A 16,917-nucleotide genomic window follows, 5' to 3' on the forward strand; every position below is an offset into this window, starting at 1 on the left:
GCCCTGGTATGTTTCCTGAACCCTACATGTGGAAACTGATTTTCAGTCGTAGTCGTACTTGATTGAGTGACAGCTATTACTTTTTATATTTGATAGACAATACAACTTAAATGCTGCAGTATCCATCAGCAAACATTAAGAAATCTAGAGCAGTTGCTTTTTATAACCATGTTTACTTCATATGCATCATGCTTAGGGCATATTTTTATTAGTCATCTTCATCTAGAGTGATCTCATCAATAATCTATGCAGAAGTTAAAACAGGAATAGCTGTGTTTTTTTTAATCCAGAGGTAGAATGATCAATATTAATGACAAAAGCAAAAGTCTAAGTAGGAAGCTATTTTATAACTGAATATTCAGATTTTAAGATACACATAAAGGGGTCCCAAAGAATTACTTACAGTTGCCTCTTTATCACCTTTTAAGATTAAAAACAGAGCATGGAGTCCAACTGAGTACTATATTTTCATAACATAAAACATCTTGTCACACTTTACGCTAACCCTTTTTCCTGAGGGATAAGGTGGTTTTATTGCTGCTGGTAGTTGAAATATTGGCAAGGTGCAAACCACGGATTGTGACCTATTTGTTGGATAAAGCACTTTGGTCAATATTTTCAAACTTGGAAGTCTAATAGTCATGTTCTAAGCATACATAACTGAAGTCCTAAAAGGTGTGGGTGTTCAGCACCTCTGAAAAGAAGGCCATCTATTTTAGGAGCCTAGCTTGATTTCTGGTCAAATCTGCACTAGTCTCTCTCGTACCATCGTCCATACAAAGCAGCTGTCACTAAGCCAGAGGACGGTCCACTTTTACTCATGAAATAGTAGTTGTTTTTCCAACCCAAGTGATCAGTGAAGTCTACGTTAATACCAGACATCAGCAGTAAAGGAAAGATATAGGAAGTACTAAAATTTCCCCCCAGCTGAAAATCTATCAGAGCAGTGGCATCTGTGACCTCCTGCCCACAGGTGCTATAACTGAGGCCACCACACTTCACTAAGGCACAAACCTGAACATAATATGTGCCATGGACTGTATGAAGCCCATCAAAGACACCCAAAGCATACAATTCATCAGATATAGTAGGTCTCTGGTAACTTAAATAACAACAGAGGGTGTTAGCACAAACCTGGAGCTCCCCTTTAGTTCCCCTTACAGGAACCAAAGTGAAATTGTCATACATCATCTCCCTGTAAAATATCAGAGGGGCTTCTTCTTTGTCTTTTTCTGCTACCCAGCAGTGGGCCTCTTGTTCCTTCTTATTGCAAACCTGATCATCGATGTGAAGGCTTGCAAAATTGTTGTGGGGGTATTCAATGCTCTTTCCAGGTTTTGCATTGCTCTCCAGATGGGATTCATGCTCTGGTGTCATCACAGAGATCTCTGCTACTATAAGCTTCCCACCATGACTTTCCATATCATGGTAGATGAAAGACTTTAATGGAGTGTATATGCCACTACCTGTCATACCTAGTGCAGGGTGGTGGATATTAGCTGCCAAAACATTTATATTAAAGGCAGTTGCAAAAGCTCGTTGAAATTCTACAGCAGACAGGAGTGGGAGCTGGTTCATCCATGCAGTTGGATACACAACCTGCTTCACATTGTATTTCTTGACCAGGCTTACAGCAGGCTCATAGAAGAGTATATCAAAGCAAGTGAACATGCCAAACTTGCCAGCAAAAGGTGTATCAAAAAGCACATGATCAACCTCTGGAGGTGTATTGAAAGCATATTCAAAATACAGGTTTTGTTTGCGGTATCTGGCTACCAGAGTACCATTGGCGTTGAATACCACATCAGTATTAAACTGGTATCTCCCATCAGGTGGGCAGAGAGGATCCTTATACTCGCAGGGCTGCTTAGCTCCTATGTTTGCCACTAGGAACATTTTGCTCCTCAGTGCCATGCAGCTCAGTCGCTGAAGAACCTGGAGAAACAGTTTAGCAATACGTAAGCATTTTATAATGTGTGTGGATATTTATTATTTTATCAAACATGGTGTATTTCAAACCTCTTGAGATTATTCACTCTGTATTTGCAAAAACATTAAAAATGTCAGCGTTTGTGGAAAAATTAAATATAAGTGTTTGGTGAAATTGTTGATTGATTGGGGCAGGTCCTTTCTATACAAAAGGCACATTATTTCTGACTTGAATGTCTCACGATGTCCAAAACAATTTAGAAACACTTAAATAGTGTTTTAGTCATTGAAAATAAAAAAAACATTCCCTTACACTTTAAGGGCCTGATTTTTCAGAAATGGCCTCAAGTTTTGTGGGTGCAATTATGTCTGCAAATAATGAGGGCCAGATGAAAGCACTTCCGTGACAGTGTAACTGATTTGCAGGTACACTCAGCTATGAGAAGCATAATTATGAGGATCTGCGCCTGCAATTGCTTGCTGGTACAACTGGAGGTTGTGTTGTGGCTCATCAGACCCAAAATAACGGAATACTGTAAGCAACTGAAGAAGACAAATCTGAACTTAGGGCAGCAGTGGCATGAACTGGTAGTTCTTAGTTTTTAATTATGGGAAAATGACAAAGCAATAAAGACCAACTATTACTGAGACTTCTATTTTGGCCATGAAAAGCTTTAAATAAATGCCCTTAATTTCATCCAGTTTGTTCCAAGGAAATACTTGGTAGTGATGCTTGTAGGAAAAGGTTTCCTTCTCGTCTGTAAGTCTTTTATTGGCGGTTTTGGGGTAAATACCTGTAGATGTATCCTTACATCTTAGTAATGTTTGGATTATTTATATTAATCTTTTTTCTGAACACTAAGCTTCAGTAAAATACCAGTAAAAAGCTTATCTATTGCACTAAAGTTGTGTTGGATGACATGAGTAACGTAATGGCTGGGAATAGAATGAGCTAGGTTTTTGGCTTGCTTTGTTCCTCTCCTCGAAGACAACAGGCCCTATTAGGCATTATCTTTAAATATTTTATATTTAAAGAAAAACATCCTTTGTTCTCATACGTGTATTTCAATGACTTCATCTCAAGTTTGCCAAGTCTGTAAGTACAAAAAAAAAAAAAAAAATTTTCTAGCTGCCAGCCCTGCAAATTCTACATGGGATCTGAAAGTCAAGCTGGGTTCATAGATATTAAGGTCAGAAGGGACCATTATGATCATCTAGTCTGACCTCCTGCACAATGCAGGCCACAGAATCTCACCCACCCACTCCTGCAATAAACCTCTCACCTATGTCTGAGCTATTGAAGTCCTCATGCTTTTCCGTCTTGCGTGTATCACCAGTAATAGATTCTGTGGGGCAAATTATGCCCTCAGTTATACCTGTAATTCGCCATGTCTTAAAATTCTGCCTCATTAACACCTGTGCAACCCCATTAATTCTTTATGGTTGCACAAGTGTAACTGAAGACAGAATTTGGTAGTGCAGTTGGAGCATAATTAGTAATTCTGTTGCACATGTCAATAGAATCCAGCGACATGTGCTCGCTCTGTAGTGCTGATTCTTTCAGGGCTAATGGGAGTCAAAAGCAGCTAAAACATATTTGTGTTATTCAAGTTGGCAGATACAACTCTGTATTCATACAAGAATGGACTACTTGAGTGGGAAGATACTTTTTTTATATTAGTTTTAAATTGATCTTTGTTTATTCATAGAACCAGTTTCAAAACAATTTGAGATTCTTGAGAGTCAGAAAATCCACTCACCAATGTAAACTGTGGGCCAAATCCTGCTCCTTTTACCAACAGAGTAGTCCCACTGAAGTCACTGGTCAGTTTTATCTTTGGTCTAACACCATTAATTTCAGTGGCATTATACCAAGAATTGGGGCCCATTGTGGTTACTTGTGTGAATAGGATCAGCAGGTTTCAACTCTGTATGTGGTTATGCAACCAGTCATGTTAATCAAACCATCTGTTGTACACAAATCTGAGTATTTGAGCTATTTCTTGTGATTCTGATAATGTTCTTTAGTTTTAAAAAACAGGGGTGAAAGAACACTTGATGCTACCACTGAATTGGAATGTTTAATCTAGTGTGTTAATTGCCTTCAGTGAAACCATAAATAATGAGAATGTCTAGAGGGAAACTCTCGATGCATCTCTTACATATGACTATTGTTTTAGTCGGAATAAAAATTAAACCATTCATAATAGCAATGTATCCTATTAAACATTGATACCAAAGTTTCACAGTTTGCTGCTTTAGAAACCCAGAGGCCACAGTAACAATTTTCACAAACTGTCTACGTGGAATCCGTTTTGCTTACTTAAGGCCAGATATTGATCTCAGTTACGCTGCTATAAATTCAGAATAATTCTTTAAGGTAACAGAGCTACTCCAGGGTAAATGGAGAGTGACTGGGAACACAGTCTGGTCCTTATGAAATACTTTCTTGGCTACTTCTTTAAACTAGGGCTAATTGCATTTTTAAGAGCTCCTTGGCTCCTGCTGTTTGTTCTCCACCTGGAGTATAAATCCTCTGTTGTTCACTACACTTCCACAGTAGGCAATTTTAAAACCTATACCTCTGTATCGCTGAACAGATGCGGCTCTCTGCATGGATTCCATTTCACAGACTGGGGACATGGAACAAACTCCAAATAAGGGTAAATGCTCTCTCTGGTGAAGTTGAAGCCATGGATTCCATCTTCAGGAAATACAATGATCTGTGCACCCTGTAAGCAAAACAAACACATACCTTGTAGCCAAAAATTACACATGGGAAAAATGATCCAATGCTAACAAGGAAAGCAAAATGTGATCTCTTTTGGTGGTGAGGTTCCATACAAACAAAAGAAAGGGTTGCTTGAGTGTGTTGGGTTGACCATAATATAGAGGGAGCATTTCTTGCCTTTTTAGGTAGCATTGTAGAAAGTATTTTAAACTATTTACTTTAAAATGCACATTAACCTATACATCAGCAGCCACCTTACACTGTGGAAACGGGTCTAATTAAGGGGGGGGAAAAAGGCAGTACTCATTCAAACTCTGCCCATAAAGTATGCTCCACCCATAAGTTACCAAAATAAGGCACCATTCACAGTAGATTGTGCACATATTAAAAAGGTGATTGTGTGTGTGTTTTCTTGGCTCCTTGAACTTGGCTCACACTCAGGATGGTTGTGTCATGGCTCCACAGGGTGTGCCAGAAAGGACCTTTTTGCAATCTTTCTAGGAATGTACCCATTTTAGTACAAGACCCTGGGCCCTCTGTTTCTATCTAACAAAACAAACTGTTGGTAACTTCCATTCTTTTTCAAGTGCTTGCTCATATCGATTCCATTCTAGTTGTGTGTGCACGCACGTCAGAGATTTCTGCCTTAGCAGTTTCCATAGGGTTGGCTGTGGCACCCCCTTGGGTACCATGCTCATGCATCGGTATATTAGGTGCCACTGACCCCACATCCTCTCAGTTCCTTTTTACCACCTGTGACGGTTGGAGCACCTTGTCTTGCAGATTGCAAGAGCATTAGGGATTCCTTATAGCCTTTTGTTCTCTTATCTGTATGTAGTTTGTAAAGTAGTTTGTAAGTAGTGAGCTAGCCTTTAGTAGAGTTAGGTTATTGTATTCAGAGTCCCGGATGGAACTTCGTCCCCCGAGTGGGGGCATGCCCGACTCTCCCAGCTTCAAGTTATGCTCGGCATGCAGCAAGCCAATGCCTATCAGTGATCCCCATGAGAGTTGCCCGAAGTGCCTGGGGGAATTCCACAGAAAAGGCAAGTGTCGGATTTGTAAAAACTTCTGACCTCGAACGCAGGAGCGGGATATCCGCTTGAGAGCGCTCCTCATGGAGGCTGCGTTTCGCCCCATGTCGGAGCCCTCCGCTGTGGACCCCATGCTGAGTACTTCTGCTTTGGTACGGCGCGCGCCCCTGGCACTGGGCTCTGCCCAGCACCATTCCCCTTCGCCAGTGCTGAAGAAGCAGCAAACGAAGAGGAGCCCCTCGGCACCAAAGGACAAGGTGACTTCGGGCAAAGGACCTATGTCAGGCCTTGCGCCCGCTTCAGGGTGGTTCAGCGGACGTCAGAACCTCCAGCCCAGCCAGGGATCCACCCCCAACCTCAGGAAGTGGCAGGGTTCCCTGGCCTCTCCTAGAGCTATCAGTGCCTGAGGTGGCCCCGGAAAGCCAAAGACCAAGTGAGCCAACTGGTACTACAGGTGCCACTCCAGGTGGCGGACTTGGCTAAGACCCCGGCACCTAAGGGCATGCTGTTCGTGGTGCAGCCTCAGAGGATGGCGCAGCACCCCCAGTCGCTGGACCATAGGCGCAGATCCCTATCTCCACGTCCTCGGACCCGGGGACCGTATCCTGGCTCTCCAGCTAGAAGACCCAGGCCCTCGACGCACTCCCCACCTACCAGGCATGGGACTCCAGAGTCGAGTGTCAGCCTCCATACCGCCAGGAGTGGCCATTCACCATCATGGTACTGGTCCCAGTCCCTCCAGCAGGCATCATTACTCACCCTCGCCTCACCTGTCCAGTCACCGACCAGAGTCAGCAGGCAGACTCAGACCTCGACAGCTCCACCATTGTCGCCGGAAGGACAGTCGTCGGAGCAAGAGTTTAGCCCTTCGCCTCGAAGGGAGGATTCACTGCCAACGCTGGAGAGCGGTGCAGCACCCGCCATGGTTACATCACAGCAAGGGCAGTGGCCCTCACAGTGGCTGGACTGGAACCCGTGGGGACTGCCTGTGATGCCAGTCCCCTACTCCCACCAGCCTTCCCTGGCAATCTTGGATAAACTGGCCACAGCACCACAGTCAGAGCATGGTGCCGAATCCATTGCGGGGGCAGCACACTAGTTCCCCGGTGCTTAGGGGTACAGACGCATGAGCGCAGCACTCAAAGGGGCACCACAGCTGACCCTATGGATACCGCTAAGGCAGAAATCTCCGACAACTGTGCACCTGGGCGCGCACACACCTAGAATGGAATGGACATGAGCAAAACCTCTCAAAGAACAACAGTTACAAAAGGTAAGTAACCGTTTTTTCTGTGACTAAGGTTTCTTTCCCTTTCCCCTTCTGTCCCATACTAGGTACAGATGATTCTCCTTCAGGCTGCTGTCTAATGCTGCTTTACAGATCATTCTGAAAAGTAAGTAGCAGTATATAAAGGAAGCATTGTCAGAAAGACACTTGGCTTATTTAGTTCCTGCCCACCAAGAGGTAGACCTACTCATCACTCTCCCCTCTCCCCTAGGAGCACAAAAAATCTCAAATCTATCTCACCCAGCAATACACAATGCTGTTCACTGTGCTTGTTCCTATTTTACTAAAAGTCTGTACTGGATTTGTGGCTAGCTGTACAATTTATACAATCAAACCTAAAAATAGGGGTGCAGTGCCCCACAAAAGAAGTAAGTAATGTTCTGTGGAGTGTTTGAATGAAGAGCTAAGAAAGAGAAGAGTTGTTGTCATGACACTCCTCCATTAAGAGGATTCTTTGATTAAGGGATCAGGTAGGTGCTGGATTCTTAAATAAAAAAGGAAGAGACATTTTTCTATAATAATTACTTTTCTTTCCCAAAACTTGAGTACCTGGAGTTAAGCACCTTCATAAGTGGCCTGATTTTCAGAGGTGCTTAAGTTAATAAGAGTTGCTGGCTGTTCAGGATCTCCAAAAACCAGGCCACTTGTTTAGGTGCCTAAATATAGGTTTAGTTGTCTAACTTTAGGCATCCAAATTTGAAAAGACTGTTCTCAATAATTAGAACTTGTTATATAGAACTTAAAATGGCCACTAAGCTGTGGACATATTTTCTGACCTGTTTGGCTGCAGCTATTACTTGCTCTTCATATATATATAGGTTTTTGCTCATCAACTCTAATGCAGAGCGTCGATCAGTTAGGGTTGCTGGGTTAGGACTCAGTCTGGGTCGATGTTCGTACACAGCAGCAACATAATGTCCTTCTCTGTGAACTTCTGCTGAGGCATCTTGATAGCAGAAAAGGAAAAGAAAAACTGTACAGCAGGCTTCCAACATGACTTTTGTCCATAAATCTAGAGTGAAACAGACAAGACCAAAACATTTGAATAACAAATCATCCCAGTTTAAAACTTTCACACTCTTAGCTCTGATTTATTAACAGTGACAGCTAAATTCAGACTCTCAGCAATACAGGACCTAACGGGTTTCCCCTGCCATGTTCCTCGATAAATGTGTTGCTTCTAAATTTCACATTAATCTATTTCAGGTCACAGTTCAAATGTACCGTGTTCATTTCCACTGCATTTATGTCTGCAGTAATTTCCTTGCTCAGTGTCCAACCCAACTCTCAGTGCAACTATCATTGCATTTACAGGGCTGGGTTCATGAACAAAGAAATAGATAATTCCTGAAGAATCAGACTGAGGACTTGTATAATCATCCTGCATGATTTTTTTTTTTAAAGTGGATAATATATGTAGACTAAATCTCATTTGATTCAGTGAACTCTTTCATAAACTGCTAGGAAAAATGCTGACTGTAGCTCAGACTGACATTACTGCTTTTTATTATAGGCATAAAAAGAAATATGCTGCCCATAAAAACACTACATACATTTTTTTCTCTCTACACTTGGTATTCTCAAATAGATTATCCTTCCTCCTGTTTCCTCCAAGGGGAAAATACAATTTTGATGTTCTAGGTGCTAAAATATTTGCTAGTAGCAATTTGAAAGTATTGCAGCAAAGTAAGTAAAACCCAAATTAGTAACTTGTGACTGAATCAATGAGCCCATTCTTTTCTTTTATGACATCTTTCTCTTCCTGTCAAACTCTTCCACTGTCCCCACAACAGCAGCCTCTGGTAGAAGTGGAATGCAACCCAAGTGTACCTATAGTCTGAGTTCTCTCAATAATATATGTTCTCTAGTGTGTCTATCACACCTGCTGCCCCCAAGACTGGCAGGCAGCATAGGAACTAAGGAACTAGGACTTTGGCAGAGCTGAGTTCTAATTTGAATCTGCCACTGACTTGCTGGATGGCCTTAGGCAAGCCACTTTCCGGCAATCTTCTCATCTATAATGTAAGGAAAACACTTAATCTTTACAGCACCCCTGTGAGGCAGGAGAGTAAATAACATGAGAAGCAGTATATAAGCAAGTGGGTCACGACCCCATTTTAGTGCAGTTGCCAGGGCTGGTTTAGATTTGCTGAGGCTAAAGTCTGAGCCCTACCACCTGCAGCTGAAACCTGAGGGCTTCAGGCTGCGAGGCAGGGCTTAGGTTATAGGCCCCCTGCCTGGGGCTGAAGCCCTTGGGCTTCAATTTTGGCCCCCACCACAGGGCCGTTGGGCTTGGAATTTCGCCTGCTAGCCTGAGCCGTGGGGCTCAGGCGGACTTAGGCTTCAGTGACCCCTCCTGAGGTTGTACAGCAGTTTTTGTCAAAAGGGGGTCGTGGGGCTATGAAGTTTCAGAATCCTGGTACTAAGGGTATATATGGCTACAGTTCACACTAAGCCTGGGTCTGTGGGACTTAGGCTTGTTTCCATGCCCAGGCTTAAGCAGCCACACTGCATTATAAAGCTGGGTTTACAGTTGCTGGCCCTAGGGGTCTCAGTCATGCTAACACATCCATACTGCACTAGACTGACCTGAATTGGGCCTGCAGCGCCAGCTGTATCCACATTGAAAATGACAGGTCTTGGGACCTGAGTCAGACTGGGACTTGAGCTCTGACCCTCCCCTCTAGCAGGGTGCTGGGACTTGGGTCCTGAGTGCTTCCTAATCCAAGCCAGATTGATTTGTATGTGGACAGAAGAGGGGCTTGAGTTCAAATCCGAATCAAAGACCAGGCTTAGCGAGCAGTGCAGACTTAGACTATGGGGCTTGACATTAGCCTAGCCACTCTTGCTCACCAAGAGTATGTTAACACTGCAATAAAAAAAACCCTATACTTGCAAGTTACAGCGCAATAAAGCCACCTAGAGCGCTGTACCTCACTCCCCGTCCACACTGGCAAGGCATGTACAGTGCTGTGTCTCTGTGGCTATAGGGCTGCTGGTACTCCACCTCTCTGAGATGATTAACAGCTGTTGCGCATTGGCTGAGACGCTCCAGCGTAAACGGGGAGTATATTATGTACTGACTGGCCTCGGGAAACTCCCGATAATCCTTTTAACTGATGCATCCTCTCTTGTTTTGTTGTGAACTGCGGATGCCATTCAAAGCTCTGTTTCAGGGGCTGCTTATCAAAACAACAAACACAGCTACTGTTTGCTTTGAATGAGAGGAGGGCGGGGGGGGGTCCTCCATTTGGAGTGCTGACAGCTAATGTTTGCTTGAAGAGAGGGGGGAAGGGGGGGTTGGGGTCCATTTTGGCTAGCAGCTGTTTATCTCACCTATGAGAAAGAAGAGGAACAGCTGCCATTTGCTTTCAGTGAGTGAGAGAGAAGCAGGGGAGGGAGGGGGGTCTGTACTTACATGAAAGAATGCTGACACACTCACCCCCTCCCCCAAAAACCCACTCTCTCTCCCCTCACGCTCCCTGTCACACTCCACCCCACCCCCTTTGAAAAGCACGTTGCAGCCACTTGAATGCTAGGATAGCTGCCCATAATGCACCGCTCCCAATGCAGCTGCAAACGGGGCCAGGATCGTGCGCTGGCAGCGTGGACAGACTGCAGGCTTTCTCTACTCAGCTGTAGGAAGGCGGGTTTAACGCCCCGCGCTGTACATCTGTAAGTGTAGCCAAGGCCGCTGGAGCCCCGTGGGCCTAAAGGGAGCAGTGTAGTGCTCTGAGACCTTCCTCACAGGGCAATATTACAGGCCTGGAGCCAGCCACAGCCCCTCAGTTATTGCAGTGTGGCCACTCCCTCCATGGAACGACTCGGGGGAGGAGGGCAGGGAGCTCTTCACCTCAGGCTGTTTCTCAGCGCAGCCCCTCCGCCCCAGGCCCAGGGCAGATCGCTTCCTGCTCACGGCTGCGACCAGTGACTTAGGGCGGGTCGCCCTGGCCCTGTTCACACGGGAAACTCGGCTCCGCAGCGCGCACCTGGGCGAGGCTGGAGCCGCGGGCGGGCGCTCAGGACTGATCTGTCCCCGGCCCTCCCACCAGCCCCATCCCTCCGCCGCCTCAGGAGCAGCCCCGCCCCTCCTCCGCCGCCACCGCCTCAGGAGCAGCCCCTCCCCTCGGGCCCGCCCCTCCTCCGCCGCCGCCTCAGGAGCAGCCCCTCCCCTCGGGCCCGCCCCTCCTCCTCCGCCGCCACCGCCTCAGGAGCAGCCCCTCCCCTCGGGCCCGCCCCTCCTCCGCCGCCTCAGGAGCAGCCCCGCCCCTCGGGCCCGCCCCTCCTCCGCCGCCGCCTCAGGAGCAGCCCCTCCCCGCGAGCCCCCTCCCGGCGTCCGCTGTTGCGCGGCACGCCGCTCCTCTCATTGGTCGGCTTCCACGGAGCTCGAGCTGCCCACGTTCTCACGCACGCGCCCGCAAGCACGCACGCGACTATGGCCTTTCATTCTTTACTTGCCCTCCTCCTCCTTGCCGCAACACGGAAAGGGGAGGGGAGGGTCCTTTCTCATACCCTCGCTTACAGCAAGAATTTCCCTGCCTCTGATTGGCCAGCTCCGATACAGCTGCGATCCAATCGACAGCCCTTGGTTCAAGCCTCTGCCTCGTGCGCGGGAGCGTATCCTTCCCAACCAACAGCTGTTCTCCCGCTTCCTTTTACCGTCACACTGGGTGGTGCACACTTGACTGCACGTAAGTGTCAATCAGAGCGAAAGACTTTGCTGATTGGTTGGAAGCTGCAGCACCTTCGGCCCGGGGGGCGACCTTGCGGTGCTGGGCGCTTGCGGGCTGGTGTTAAATGCCGACTGCTTCTGAGCGAGCGGGACGACGGCAATGGCTCCCCACGGCGCTGTGGAGGAAGAATGTGTCAGCGGGGCTCAGCTCGTCGCCGAGGCCCTAAAGACGCAAGTAAGAGTGCTCCAGGCTGAGCTTTGACCCCCCACAGTAACCAAAAATACTTCCCCTACGGAAAGTGGGAAGGGTCATATCGTGTGGTGTAGTAATTAGCGCTCCGCGCTGGCACCTGGGTGACTGGGGTTCGAAGCCAGCCACCGGCTCTCCCCTCCCAAGCGGTTGGCCCTGTGGGAGGAACATGTGTTGTGCCATCACCTACCTCCCAGGCAGCAGACAGTGGCAGGTGCTTGGGAAGACCCCTGTGCTCTAAGAGCTTGAATGGTGGCAAAGCTGTTCCCAACAGCCCAGCTCCTGGGAGCCAGTTACATGCTGAGACCCTCGCCTAGGTGCGTCGCCCTGGCGTGAAGACATCCAGGGGGCTGCATGGAAGGTAACCAAGGGAGCTAGGTAGTGTTGGCATTACGGCGAGGCACCGTGTGCATGGCCAATGCAGTCAGACAGTCCAGAGAGAGGAGTAAAGGGTGGGAGGGAAATAATTTTACCATTGGTGAACTTGGGGTAATGGAGGTACAAAAAGATTCAGCAACTAGCCCTGGGGCTGCAGCAGTCCAGTGCCTTAACCGAGTTGTTCAGGTAGGCAGGTTTTGTGTGGCATTGATCAGCTTAGATCTCTTGCGGCTAGCAATACTGGCATCCCTCTGCTCAGTCTCATTTGGGCTTCCCCGTTCACAGTACAATAGGGAAGTATCATGCCTTTGCTGCCGTTAGCCCGATACTTTATCCAGGGATAAACTCATAACGAGCAAACTAGGGGCATGCTCCTTTCCTGTAATCTATTTTAGATTGAAAACCTCTCAATGTCTGTGTATATACACAATTTAAAATAACCTCAGCTGGCTGTGTCATTGTCCAGAGGCTGATGTAACTTGGAAATGCTCTTTTGCTCTCATGCAGAGAGACCTTTACTGCCAGTTGTACAGCTTTCCTGAATTATCAGCGTGCCCACTCCCTGCCTCTGGGGCCATGTCTACAGTACAAAATGATGTTGACCTAACTTACATCAACATACAGCCACTGTTATTAAATTGCTTGTATGTGCACACTTGGCTCCTTTTGTCAGTGGGGCGTGTTCTCAGTGGGAACACTTGTGTCAGTTGCATTCTCAGTGTGGGGCATTGTGGGATGGCTCCCAAAAGCCAGCAGCAGTTGACGTAAGCAACACAGGGTCCACGCTAACTCTGCATCGACTTAATTACATCTATCATGACCAGGCTGCTGGAGGAGGTGGCGTTAAGTCAGGCTAGTGAGGCATGTACGTCAGCAGAAGCCAAATTTAAGTGAAGATGCTTCCTCAGATAAGTTGAAACAAGGCAGGTTACCACATCACCCTCTAGTGTAGACCAGGTCTTGGTTTAAACGCCTACCCCATCATCATACTTACTATTATTTTATAATAGTTTTCAAACTTGCATATCCCCTCCTGATTTGAAACAGCTCAAAGTTGGGACAGTTTGTCTAAAAACCTTTAGTGACATTTGTACTATGGCACTCTTATTAAGTTAATTATTAAATAAATGGTTACAGGAAAGGAGCATACCCCTAGTTCATTGGTTATCAGTTTATCCCAGGTAAAGTATCCTGCTATCTGCAGCAAAGCCATCATACTTCCATACTGTGAACTGGGAAGCCCAAATGAGATGGAGCAGAGAAATGCCAGTATTGCCAGCTGCAAGAGATCAAAAATAATGAGTCAAACCCTCTGAAGAGATACAAAATCATGAGGTTATTTTTTAAAAAAAAAAAAAAAGGCTGTGGGAAGGGCGAGGGGGTGTTGGTCTCTCTTTTGGTTTTTGAACAAGTAGTGTTATTTACTCGCCCAGATCCACTGAGTAAGGTGATTTTGGCCCCTCCTGAAGGAGCTCTCAACCACACATCTACCCATCCCTTGTCCAGCAATTAATTTTACCCCCACTCAGCCTTTGCTCCCCCCATCATTTCAGCTGCCCTCGTCCCCCATCAGTGCAACACTCCATCAGTTCAGCTGCACTACCCGCACCCCATCTTTTCAATCTTTATCAGTTTAGCACCCCCATCCTCCTCTCTTCTCGGTTCACTTACAATTTTTAATTTTGATTTTGTTATGAATCCATTGCTTGCTGTAGTTTGACTGTGACACAGGCACTTGGCCTGGGCCCTTAGATAAAAGAGCCTTCGATGCCTTTTTGTTAAGGGCCTACTAAATGCATTTTTCCCACTAAGGGGAGGGGAGTGACTTTGTCAACCAACCAGAACACACAGTGGTTGGCTTCAGTTCTATAGTAGGGAAATCTGTGCCTGACTACACAATGATTTTAAATTTTAGACTAAACATAACAGGATAGAAGAACTTTCTTATCTATTACCGAGGAAACAAATAACCAATTTGGTACAAGACCCGGAATCTCTTGAAACTGTTCTCCCACCCTAGACTATATGGATATACAAGGGTTGGATTGTGTATTACTGTTTGCCTGGGGTGATGTTTTTCCCCCATAAATTTTATTGTTATACTTTTATTCACAATTGACCACTGTATTTGTTAAGAACATGCTAGTAATCTTATATTTGAATCACTATTGAAATGCCAATTAAAATATAGTTTGGTGGGGGGAAAAGTTAATTGTTTAAAAGGAAAATATTTATAATAGAAACCTTGGTTTTTGAGACCAAAGTGTAAGGATCTATTGTAATTACATGCTACTGGAGAACAAGCAATATGCATAAGTGATATCTATCTTTTTCTTGAGATCTTGATGTGGTATTATTGCACTTCAACCTCTACTTTGTTTTTATGTGATTGTGTACTTTATTGGGATTTAAGATAGGCACACTACACAGAAGAAATTTTAGAGATCTGATCGTTGTGCATCAATTTTTGGAAATAATTCAGGTTTTTTTAATTCTCATTTCAGAATATTGAATATATGTTTGGTATTGTTGGTATTCCAGTGACTGAAATTGCAATTGCAGCCCAAGCAATTGGAATAAAATATATAGGAATGAGAAATGAACAAGCTGTAAGTAAATATCTTGTGGACTAGTCATCCTTCCTTTTATTTTCATATTAGCTATATGTTTTACAGTTGAATCTCTGCTTTATAAATGCCTTTCAGGTGCCCATGAAACACTCATAAAATCTATGATTTTGGTAATCAAGAGCTTGTAATAGAGTACCCAAACTCAACAGGAGTGCAGTAGCACAGAAGCTTAGCTTTATGCTTTTGGAACTCAGGAGTTCTGCAGGACTGGAACCTGAGGCTCTGTACTTGTTGGAGTTCCCAACTCCTGCAGCAGTTTTAATCAGTGCTAAGGTAGGGGTCATAAGTAAGGCTGCGATTTAGTCACAAGTTAAGGAATCCGTGACTTCCAAAGACCTCTGTGACTTCAGCCAGAGCTGGCTGGGAGCTTCAGGGTTGCCTGCTGAGGCAGGGAGCTGTGGGGAACCCCCACCACCATGGGCAGCAAGGGGGACCCCCACAGTTTGGAGCCACCAGCGGAGGGGGACCCTGGAGCTCGCAGCCTACCGGCAGATGCCTAGGCTCCCCATTTTGTCATGGATATTTTTAGTAAAAGTCAGAGACTGGTGTGACATTCTGTACCTTGGAGGAGCGTATTGTAAACCCCATATTCCTCATTTTAATATGATCGTGATCTTACATATAAAGCATGCCTTGTAAGGTATCAGGGGGAAAGGTTATGATCTGCTGAAAGTCATTTTTCTATCCATATATGTGTATCATTAATGCATATGAAGTTATGAGAATTGTATTGTATGGTGGTCACCAAAACATGCTGTAAGTTGGGGAATCATCCAGATATTAGCTCCCCAGAAGCAACAGCAAGGAAAGTAACCAACGCCAGGGCGGGGTGTCAAACAACCCATCAACAGCCATTGTCCAGCAAGGGAGCTACAATGCAGTGATACCCTGGTGTGGCCTCATGCAGGTGAAATTGCTCAGCCTTGCCTGGAGAGACTCAGCAATGCCCCCCAGACGTGCCTCGACTTGTGCTCCCCAAACACATGGACTGAGGGTATAAAACAGACAGTGGACGCATACTGGGCCCTTTTCCTGCCCTCCACCTTCGCTGCAAGCAACTAAAACACTGAGAAGAAGACAAGACTCCAACAGAGGAGATTGGGCCCAGGTTTAAGGAACAAACCTGTATATTAAGGACTTTAATATCCAGTGAGGTGAGAAAAAATGCTTAGTCTAGATGTTGCCCAATCTAATAGGGTTGAGAGTTTAGACTGCATGCTTATATTTTCTTTTCGGTAACCACTTGGACTTTCTGCCTATCACTTAATACCACTTAAAATCTATCTTTGTAGTTAATAAATCTGTTTGTTTGTTCCACCTGAAGCCGTGCGTTTGGTTTGAAGCGTGTCAGAGATTCCCCTTGGGATAACAAGCCTTGGTACATATCAATTTCTTTGTTAAATTGATGAACTCATATAAGCTTGCAGTGTCCAGCAGGCATAACTGGACACCGCAAGATGGAGGTTCCTAGGGGGCTGGAGGTATTGGCTAGTGTCCAAGGAGCAGCTTACATGCCAGAGACTGTGCGTGAACAGCCCAGGAGTGGGGGCTCTCACAGCAGAGTAGGGTAAGGCTGGCTCCCAGAATCAAGGATTGGAGTGACCTAGCAGATCACCAATCCAGATAACACCGGAGGGGATGTCACAACCGGTCACAGGCTTCCGTGAATTTTTCATTATTGCCTGTGCTCTGTTTGTGACTCTTACTAAAAATATCTGTGACAAAATCTTAGCCTTAGTCATAAGTGACCTTTGTTTTACTGGGAGTTTCAATAAAATTGGTGAGTGTTCCTGGAGTTTGTGTTCCAGGGTCCCATCAATAGAAATTAGAAATGAAAAAGACTTATTAGGTCATTTACTCCATCTCCCTGTACGTGCACAATTATTCTCTCTAATACATTTTCTAGTGTTCTGTGCACTGTTTTAAACATACTAGGTGATGACTTCAGCCACTTCCTTTGGGAGACCTTTCTGTAGTCTTACATATTTCACTGTCAGTTTATTCTCAC

At 45.6% G+C, this 16,917-nt stretch overlaps 2 protein-coding genes across 9 annotated transcripts in view; one reads left to right on the top strand and one right to left on the bottom strand.

Moving 5' to 3' along the window:
• Window positions 1-230: 230 nt before the first annotated feature.
• On the bottom strand, window positions 231-11,931 carry BTD (biotinidase). 6 transcript variants are annotated; one of them, XM_074945711.1, is made up of 4 exons: window positions 11,639-11,931; window positions 7,756-7,991; window positions 4,512-4,661; window positions 231-1,935 (listed from the first exon to the last, which is right to left on the bottom strand). In XM_074945711.1, the coding sequence occupies exons 2-4, from the start codon at window positions 7,972-7,974 to the stop codon at window positions 751-753; spliced, it is 1,554 nt and encodes a 517-aa protein (XP_074801812.1). In that variant the 5' UTR covers window positions 7,975-7,991; window positions 11,639-11,931; the 3' UTR covers window positions 231-750. The 6 variants fall into 6 exon arrangements, with proteins under 6 accessions (XP_074801812.1, XP_074801813.1, XP_074801811.1 ...); XM_074945712.1 differs by having other exon boundaries at window positions 11,519-11,931; XM_074945710.1 differs by having other exon boundaries at window positions 11,502-11,931.
• HACL1 (2-hydroxyacyl-CoA lyase 1) overlaps window positions 11,540-16,917 on the top strand; it is a 33,731-nt gene continuing 28,353 nt past the window's right edge. Inside the window, exons 1-2 of one of the 3 annotated variants that reach the window (XM_074945706.1) lie at window positions 11,540-11,886; window positions 14,784-14,888. In XM_074945706.1, coding sequence (XP_074801807.1) covers window positions 11,812-11,886; window positions 14,784-14,888 — 180 coding nt within the window. In that variant the 5' untranslated portion in view covers window positions 11,540-11,811. Of the gene's footprint in view, window positions 11,887-14,783; window positions 14,889-15,192; window positions 16,064-16,917 lie in introns of those variants that run through there. The other 2 variants (XM_074945707.1, XM_074945708.1) reach the window with 2 other exon arrangements.

This window comes from Natator depressus, chromosome 2, assembly GCF_965152275.1.
Source record: "Natator depressus isolate rNatDep1 chromosome 2, rNatDep2.hap1, whole genome shotgun sequence".
NCBI lineage: Eukaryota > Metazoa > Chordata > Testudines > Cheloniidae > Natator > Natator depressus.

Excerpts from the sequence above, each read along its gene's own strand:
- BTD (XM_074945711.1), bottom strand. The coding sequence starts at position 7,974 with ATGTTGGAAGCCTGCTGTACAGTTTTTCTTTTCCTTTTCTGCTATCAA. Across the intron at positions 4,662-7,755 it reads TAATAGCTGCAGCCAAACAG|GGTGCACAGATCATTGTATT; the intron begins GTCAGAAAATAT and ends TTTTGCTTACAG. Across the intron at positions 1,936-4,511 it reads ATCTGTTCAGCGATACAGAG|GTTCTTCAGCGACTGAGCTG; the intron begins GTATAGGTTTTA and ends CTGTTTCTCCAG.